The 9,193-nt window shown below is 42.0% G+C and overlaps 1 protein-coding gene across 2 annotated transcripts in view; it reads left to right on the top strand.

Annotated features, from left to right (window-relative positions):
• Positions 1-784: 784 nt before the first annotated feature.
• MTDH (metadherin) overlaps positions 785-9,193 on the top strand; it is a 33,036-nt gene continuing 24,627 nt past the window's right edge. For both annotated transcript variants that reach the window (XM_064648132.1, XM_064648123.1), the window contains exons 1-2: positions 785-1,398; positions 7,374-7,478. In XM_064648132.1, coding sequence (XP_064504202.1) covers positions 994-1,398; positions 7,374-7,478 — 510 coding nt within the window. In that variant the 5' untranslated portion in view covers positions 785-993. The remainder of the gene's footprint in view (positions 1,399-7,373; positions 7,479-9,193) is intronic.

Genomic DNA, 9,193 nt, shown 5'->3' with positions numbered 1-9,193 from the left:
GTGGCCAAGAGGGCCAATGACATCCTGGTATCAGGAAGTGTGGTCAGCAGGACCAGGGTAGTGATTGTCACCCTGTACTTGGCACTGTGAGGCCGCACCTCAAGTCCCGTGTCCAGTTCTGGGTCCCTCACTACAGGAGGGGCATTGAGGTGTTGGAGCAGGTCCAGAGAAGGGCAATGGAACTAGGGAAGAGTCTGGTGCACATGCCCTATGACGACCGGCTGAGGGACCTGGGGTTGTTTAGCCTGGTGGAGGCTCAGGCAGGACACCTTAACTCTCTCTACAACTACCTGAAAGGATGGTGTAGCCAGGTGGGGGTTGCCCTCTTCTCCCAGGTCACGAGTGACAGGATGAGAGGACACAGCCTCAAACTGTGTTGGACGTTAGGAGGAATTTCTACACAGAAAGGGTGATTATACACTAGAATGGGCTGCCCAAGGAGGTAGTGGAATCACCGTCTTTGGAGGTGTTTAAGGAAAGACCGGAGGTGGCTCCTAGCGCCGTGGTCTAGTTGGCACGGTGGTGTTCGGTCACAGGTTGGACTCGATGATCGTGGAGATCTTTTCCAACCCGTGGGCCGCCCCAGCGCTCCCTCCCCGCTCGCTGTCTGCCACGTCGAGATTGCTGCCTTCCCTGCCGGCACCGCCCTTGGCTGGGCAGGGCCGGGCCGGGCGCGGCGCGGGAGGCGGTGGCGGAGGCGGGAGCTCGGTGATGGCGCTGGGGCCGCGCTGCGGCGGGCGCGCGGCGGGGCCGTGACGTCGCGCGCGAGGCGGAGGGCGGGGAGGAGGAAGAGGAGGAGACCCGGGCGCCCCCGGGGCTGAGGCGGCCGCGTCCTGTCGAGGCTCCGACCGTGCCCCGTCCTCCCTCCCTCCAACCCCCGGCGCCTCCGGTTCGGGCGGGCCGGCGCGGCTCTCCCGAGGTCGCGATGCGCTCAGCCTGAGCGCGCCCTAGCCGCCCCGCCTGGTTCGGGCCTCTGCGGGGTCGGGGAGCGCGATGGCTGCGGGGAGCTGGCAGGAGGCGGCGGCCCGGCAGGCTGAGGAGGCGGCGGTCCGGGTGCGGGACGCCCTGTCGGGCGGGCTGGGTCTGCTGCGTGCCGAGCTGGGCCTGGAGCTGGGCCTCGACCCGCAGGCGCTGCCCACCTGGCTCGCCCTGGCCGTGCCGGCCGCGCTGGGGCTGGCGCTGCTGGGGCTGCTGGTGGCCGCGGCCTGCCGGGGCGGCCTCCGCAAGCAGCCGGCGAGGAGCGCGGCCGGGAGGAAGGGTGACGAGGCGGCCGCCGCGGGCCTGGCGGCCGGCGGGGGCCAGGGCAAGTCAGCGGGCCCGGGCCCCGGGCAGATCAACCTCAAAGGCGACGAGCAGAAAAAGCGAAACAGGAAGAAGCTGCCGGAGAAAGCGGCGCGGGTGAGGGGGGTGCGGGGGCCGGGGAGGGCCGCGGGAGGGCCGGGGGGTGAAAGTCTCATTGACAGCGGCGGAACGGGGCGGGCGCGGGAGGGCGAGGGGACCGCGTCTGGTGAGCGGCCCCGAGCGCGGCGGCCGCTCCCCCGGGCCCTGTGTCGGTGCCCCCGACCCGTGAACCCCCCGGCGGTCGGGTGGGCACAGCTGGGAAGGGCAGGACCGATCGTAGGGTCTGGGTGCCACAGACCTCCCGCCGAGCAATATTTGCCTGTGGAAGGGATGGTGGGGGGTCCTGGCTGCTCTGAAGTCGTCTCGTGTAGTCTGGATTACTTGGTTCCGCTGAAAACCTGGAGGAGAAGCGCGCGCGCACGGAAATTGCATGTTAATAGTTCTGGGTGATGAGGAAAAGGCTCACTTCTTTTTAGAAGCTTTATATGGGCAACAAAAATTGTATGAAAGCGTTATTTATTATTATTATTATGCAGTAAATGCTTGCAGGGTTAGGACCCAGTAGTGGAGACCTTAGTATGGCTTACAGTTTCAAGACAGGAGTTGTAGTCTAGGCAGGTAAAGACTAGTGGAAGCAGCATTCGAAGCCTCATAAATGCTGTGATGATTCAAACTTGAGTAAGCTTATTGCTGTGTATTTTCAATGGAACAAGTTAATGTCAATCATGTGGTGAGCTTGCCTCAGTAGGAATATGTCTGATTTAGTTGTTACAGTAAGGATCATCTCCTTTAATAAGGAAATCTGTGTCTTAGCAGCACCTTAAAAACAGATCATTCCTGTAATTTTTTTTTTAAATCCTCAGTATGTGGTGTGGGAACCTCCCATCTTTGACGGTATGTGTTCACTTCTGAAAAAATTAGTAGAATGCAGAAATTTTCAACAGTCCTTTCAAAGCTTCCAGTTGTCACAGTTTTGGGGCTTGAAGGGATTGCTTCTATAGCTTTTATATTGTTAGGATGTTTGTAATCCTATTTATGTCCAAATGGATTATAGGAATGAAAGTGTAGCAGATGTCCCCTGCCTGTTACAACTGTGTCATATCTTGCTCTATAAAATCTGAATTGTTTCCCTAATGGCCAGAAAAAGGAGAGACAATAGGTTTGTATCTTCATTTGAGTCTGTGGCAGTATTAAGATTTGAGAAGTTGGGGGATTTTTTTAATGAGAAGCTAAGGCTAGAACATCTTAAAAAAAAAAAAAATAGCCTGCATAGGCCACCAACCTGTCTTTGAACATTGAACTACTGAAGTTGTTTCTGGAAGTTGTAAGAGTCTGAATCCTGAGCATGAAGAGGAAACACTGTGATTCAGAATCTTTCCAGTGTAGCTTGGGTCTCCATTTTGGAGAAGGCATGCTAAAGTTGTAATTTTTTTGCCATCTTGAACAGCAGATTTTTCAAGATTTAGTAGATCCATTATACCTTCTTGAAAACAAAGACTAGTCTTAGAAATTATTTAAGTTTTGCTTGTTTTATTTTTTTTAAACTCCACAGCATGAGCTCTTGCAAGTCATCATTGAAGACATTAATAAGTGCCTCAATAGAAGATAGAGTGAACATGCAGATATTTACTGTTGACTTGACAATGCATTGTAGTGTAGGGCTTCATAAAAGCTAACTTGTATTAATTTCATATAAAACTTAACTAACTGACTTTTTGGTGAATACTGTTTCAAGCTTGGTTTATACAGGCACAGAATAAAGTTAAGGCAATGTAAAGCAAATCTTTTCATAATCAGAAGAGTAAAGTAGTTTTTGAGCTGTCATTCTATATTGTTAAGATTTTAAAAGTTATTTTTATAGTACTTTTTATTCATTATTTTCATTCAAAGATGAAAAAAATCTCACCTTTCCCCAAAAGAAAATGCACAAACTAAATCATTAACTGAAGTGCAAATAAGTTTATACCAGTGGCAAAGTTTATTAGGCCTGCCTTATTCTCATTTTCCAAGATAAGTTCAGAGGGACCAGTATTAACATGTCGCAATGTTTTCTGATTTTCATGTGAAAAATTCTCAAAATAACATTGGAAATTTAAAGATGCAGCAAAAATTATTACTGATTGTTGTCTGGTCATTTTGATCTTGTGGTTTTGTGGATGCTAATACTGAGGTCTGGGAGGGGAAAAGAGTAAGCCTATTACAAGTAGATTTGCTACAGGACTCGCTATGCAAGGGTCTAGATTTCCATTGCAGGCGTTTCAGAAAGCTTAGAGCAACTGGTCTGTAGCATTAAGAACACACTACAGATGTCTAATTAAAAGCTGTAGGGTTACTTTAATACAGCATTACTGAGCTCACTGGCAGGTGATGTGTAACACTCATCAGTCAGGTTCAGAAGTGTTCTTCACTGTACCTTTTCTGAGGAAGAGTATTAATAGCTTTCTTTCTTGCATGTGGCTTCATTGAGTTCCAGTATAAGTAGGGTACAACTTACCTCCTGTTTTCAATAAAGTAAGTTTAGTTGAATAGCACTGTGTTGACTGGATACAGTAGCAGCTATGAGATTCTGTTTATTTACTTGCTGTGAGCATGCTGAGAAAAAAATGGAGCTGAAACTGTTAAGCATTCATTATTATAGTTTATGGAGGCAGTTCTAGCTTTCTCCAGCTGCTTAGAGCAAGGTAATATGGTGTCCTTACTTCAGATTGTGCAGTAAAACTGGAGCTGCTTTTTTTTTTTCCCTTTTTTTTCCTTTTCTTTTTTGTTTTTTTTTTTTTTTAAACTCCTGGAAGAGGCAGTGCTCTTTTTCTCCTTTCACAGAGTTCCTTGGTCCCATGAAGATTTTTTTTTCTTCCTTCCAAAAATCTCTTGAGATTATATTTTAATTCCCTTCTCTTCTGAATAATTTCTGTGCCTCTCTTTCCTGCTTTTTAAACTTTCAACAGAAAAAGGTGAAGCTATTCTTACATGGTTTCTGTGCCATCTGCAGAACACCACAGAAACTTGAGAGTAGCCATCTTCTGTGCTCTTCTACAGCTTTAGAAAGCCATTCACACCATCTATTTGTAGATGTGGAAAATACTGAATTGACTATGTACTTCCTACTGTTTGAAGTACACCTGGAGAGTAAATGCTACACGATCTAGTAAAAGCATTTGCATTCATTTGAAAGAGTTTCATACTTGGTCTTCTTGAAAGAACTTTCTGGGCTATGACCATTTAATGCTTGTTGCAGTCAGAGATTGTATAAAGACTTATACTTTCAGCTGATACACCCCCTTTGGTTTGTCTGTATGTTAATGATCAAAGGGCACAAGTTGAGCTGTAGGATTCTATGGGGCTCAAAGAGAAAACTGCTTAGTTTCTTTCTGAAGAGAAACTTAGAGAAAATATTGGTAATCAGATTCTTTCGTTGGCCAAAGGTATTCTAAGCAGAGATATCTTTATAGTGTGTAACTAAGGTCTTTGGCTAATACAGCCGTGTAACGCTCAGACTAAAGCAATTTCATTAACTGCTATTTGAAGTGTGAAACTGAGTTATCCTTTGCACTGTGCCATGTTTAAAGAATATTTTTCATTTTGACGGTCTCAGCAAAACCTTTTCTACTTTTGGTGTATCTTAACACCCTCAAATGAATTGTGTGAAAAAAGGTTTGTTTGAATATTGGAATTTTAGGGTCATCAGGCAAGAAAAGCATTCAATAATCAGTGCTGTTGTTGACAGCACTATTTCTGCCTTGTTGCATCATACCTGGAGGCCTTAGGATGAGGGGAAAAAAGATGGCACAATAAATTGCACAATTTGAATTAATTAATTTTGTCAGTGGATGTTTAATATATTACCCATAAAGTTTTAAATTTTGGGCTGTGGTTGTCTTTTTAAAACAAAACATTTCTGAGTACTATAGAAAAGCTTTTTTCTTTCCCGCTTCTGTTGCTGTCTTTGGTATATCCAAAAATGGTCACATGGATTTTGGTTAAAATTCGATGATTCATCTGTGGGCAGAAAATAAATGTGGAAAGCTTCCACTGAAAAGGAGACTATTCAGGGATACATTTCTCCCTTAGTGTATTGAAGTGCAAGTTTTTAAACATCTTTCTAAAGGTTGTTGTTTATATGATCAGATGATCAGACAGCATTTTGAACAGTCATGGGGATGAATTTTCCAGAGGGTTCTTAAGGGATATGAATTAGTTTATTACTTCAGAGAAACAGCTGAAGCTTTTTTAAATTATTTAAAACTTTTAGCTGTTGAATATTTGGAAGCGATTAAGAAAGTGTTTGGGGTTTTTTTAATTTAAGGTATATATGTAATAGCAAAGAAGCAAAGCAAGGGATAGAATTTAAGAAGTTAGTTGGCTGTAAACTTTCTTGACAAAAGTCCAATACCAGATGCATCAAATCCAATACTTTACCGCTAAACAGAATCTGAAGAAAATAGAGGGGCACAAGAACTGATTTTTGGCAATGAGTTATTTTCAAGATTGAGTATCAGGTCTTTGGTATCCCTCTGAAACTCAGTATTGTGAGCTTGGTTGAGAAGAACTTTTAGGGAGAGTTCTGAGACACAGATTTGTAAAATATACTTAATTTTCAGAATGCTGAGGGAAATGTACTGCATCTTAGATATGAGAACTCTAGTTTAAAGCTGGTTGTTGCAGGAGAAGAGGGGTTAGGTGACCTGATCTTTCAATTTCTATTAATAGTTACTTTTAAGAAGTTGGCATGCTTGCTAACTACGGTAAGCAATACTATGTTATGCACTGGTGAAATCATGCCAGTGGTAGTTTGTAAGTGTAATATAACATGGCAAGACTTAAATACCTGTAACAGTTAAACTGAGGATCAGATCTAATATTTGAAGGAATAGGCCACACTAAGTTGTGATATGGCTTTTGTTTTACTTGAATGCAATTACATTTGTGTGATGCAGAGTTAAAATAGCTTTTGGTTTTTTAATTACAAAAAAACCCTAAAGGTAATATAGCTTGAACTTTATTTTAAAAGAATTGCCAGAATTAAAGTAACTTTGAAGTAGTTATTTATGATTATTTAATTTTCAACCATTAATTTATCTGAGTCATTCTGAATGTGAATCAGTGACATTTGTGTGGACTTTATCAAATACTAATTCTTGACAATTGTTTTTCGCTCAGTGAACTTAGAGGCTGACAGTAGTATAATGTATGCTTATTCTCATCTTTTCTGCAGTTAAGCACAGTAATTTCAGTCATAGCTTTTTGTTAACAGTGAACAACTCTAAAATTATTACGTTTTTGTATGGAGAATATGTAGGCTAAGGTGTATGCCTCTGCTGCCAAAGGTAGTAGCAAAGACTAATTTAATGATTGTCCAGAGTTTTAACTTTGGATGTTGAATAATACATGCTGATTTTCTTTCCTTTATTATGTGAGGGGAAAATGGTAGACTAATGTAACGCCTATGATCAAATCTGTCTGGAAAGAACAATGGGATGTCATGCTTAGTCATGCTTCATGTTTGACTTCTAATTTCTGTTCTACTATGAAGTTTAACTTGTGAAGGAAGTGAGCTGTGAGGGATATACACAGAAATTGCAGATGTTTGGTTAAAGTAGAAATTACTTTTAAAAATTCAGCCTGTTGCTGAACTGCTACAAAGTGGTAATTGTGTTAATTAGATAATTTATGGCACGTACAACCGTAGCTGTTCTGAATCAGTTTTTGGAACAGCTGCAGAGAACTTAAAAAACTGGTAACTTTCAGAAATTTACCTTTTGATATGCAATTCCTGGGTTGAGTAGGAGTGAGATGAAATGAGGAGACCTGTTTCCTTTCCTTTTTCGTTTCTGTGTTTGGTAAATATAGAATTGCAGTAGGTATTTTGAGCACCACTCCACATTTCAGACTGCTTTATTCAATAATCTTTATTCAATAATCATACAAGCATTTTCCAGTCAACAAGTAATTGCATTTCAGTCATAGTGTAATTTGAGCTTTGCATCATCTGCTTTCTTCAATTTTTTTATTATTTACACTTACTATTTACACAGCCTAATGGACGGTCTTTCCTTGATGTATCTGAAGATGAAGTAACACAAACTGTCCGTAAAGACAATATAAAGCAGCCCGTGGAGACAGAAAAGAAGAATGAAAAGGTCAGTTATGGATACAAAATGACAATGTCAAAGTTTAGTGTATGTTATTTCAGTATCTAATAACTCTATTTGTAATTTAAAATCCTGTTACTTACATGACTGAAGAGGCATATTTCTTACTATGAATAGTGCTAATCCGATTTGGTGTTGAAAAGAGCTAAAGTAGTATTTTCTTAACTTCTGAGATCATATCTTATCATGGAATGTTTGTGAAGCAAAACCCCCTCCTGCCCCCAACTAAACACTGATATCTCTGTTCATCATGTGACAATGATAAGCCTACAGAAATTAAATTTGTGTTTCTTCAATGGCTTCTATGGAGATGCAGCATAATGATAGTATTGTTAAGTGCCTTGTAAATGGTCTACCAATTGGGGGACTACTATTCAGAGGATTGAGACCATGTGCCTGCTTGTTTCTTTTGCCAGATGTATCCATTAGAGTTCTTAATTTTTGATGACAAATATGGGCTTTGAAGTCTCGTGCGAGCTTTTTATTATGCATATTGAACAGCTACATTAAAAACATCTTTTTAAACATTGATCTGCAGTGTTATCTAAAAGGTAACCATACTAATGACAGTGTTATTTTTTGCACTGTGAGGACTAATATCTTCTTACCTTATCATATATGCTATTATTTGTAGGCAACATGGATATACTTGATAGGCCTTTGATGATATTTTTTTTTGCTTGGTTCTTTTGATAACATTTTCCATAAAATTTTCCCACTCTCATGGATTTCTGACTTATTTTCTTCAACAACATGCATTTGTTGTAACTCAGCTGAGGTGTATTGGAAAAATAAATGATTGTGCATAAACAGCCAGAAATTAGTGTACTGTGAGGGTGGTGAGGCACTGGGACAGGTTGCCCAGAGAAGTCATGGGTGCCCCATCCCTGGCTCTGTTCAAGGCCAGGTTGGATGGGGCACTGAGCAACCTGGTCTGGTGGAAGGTGTCCCTGTCCATGGCAGGGAGGTTGTAACTGGATGATCTTTGAGGTCCCGTCCAAACCAAGCCTTTCTATGATTATTGTCATTTCTTTAGCTCATTCAGGCTTTAATAAGCGTCCTTGACTGCCCTCTAATAACTTCTTTTGCAGTTAGTATATTGGCTAAAAGACTGTGTTCTTTTAGTTTGCTGTGGGACTCAAAATCTTTTTGGCATTGGCAAATAAAGGACTTTTCTGTGAAGTAGGTTTGCCATAAAATTTCATACTGAGTGCCTCTTTCTCTTCCCCATGTTTTGCATATCAGATTGACTTTGTTGGGTTTTTTCCCAAGAATATAACACAATTTGAACCTGAATGAATAACTGTTTGCAGGTTTTCAAGTAGGCAAGGTGTTTAAATGCTAAACTCAAGCTTTGCCTTAAAATTGCAGACATAGTTGTCTGAATTTTAAAATGCAAAGTTGAAGCTGCAACTGCACTAAATGAGTGCCAGTATATGAATGATTATTCAACCTAATTATGTTTTCACATCACTTTGGGGGACCCTGGGCAAAGCATGATTTACTGAGGAGTAGATTGCTACCCTTCAGTCAAAAGCATACTCAAGAACATTCCTTTAACTACAGGTGACTGTACAGGCATCTAATTATTTGGTAAGGCTTCTCAGGGCATCTGGTACATTTGTAACATTACAAACCTGCTAAATTTTTAAGGAGTCCTCTGTATGTGTCTTTGTGTAGTTTGGGATGGATGGTCAATGGGT

The sequence above is a fragment of the Pseudopipra pipra genome, chromosome 1, assembly GCF_036250125.1.
Source record: "Pseudopipra pipra isolate bDixPip1 chromosome 1, bDixPip1.hap1, whole genome shotgun sequence".
Lineage (NCBI taxonomy): Eukaryota > Metazoa > Chordata > Aves > Passeriformes > Pipridae > Pseudopipra > Pseudopipra pipra.
This window is presented reverse-complemented; position numbering and strand designations above follow the sequence as displayed.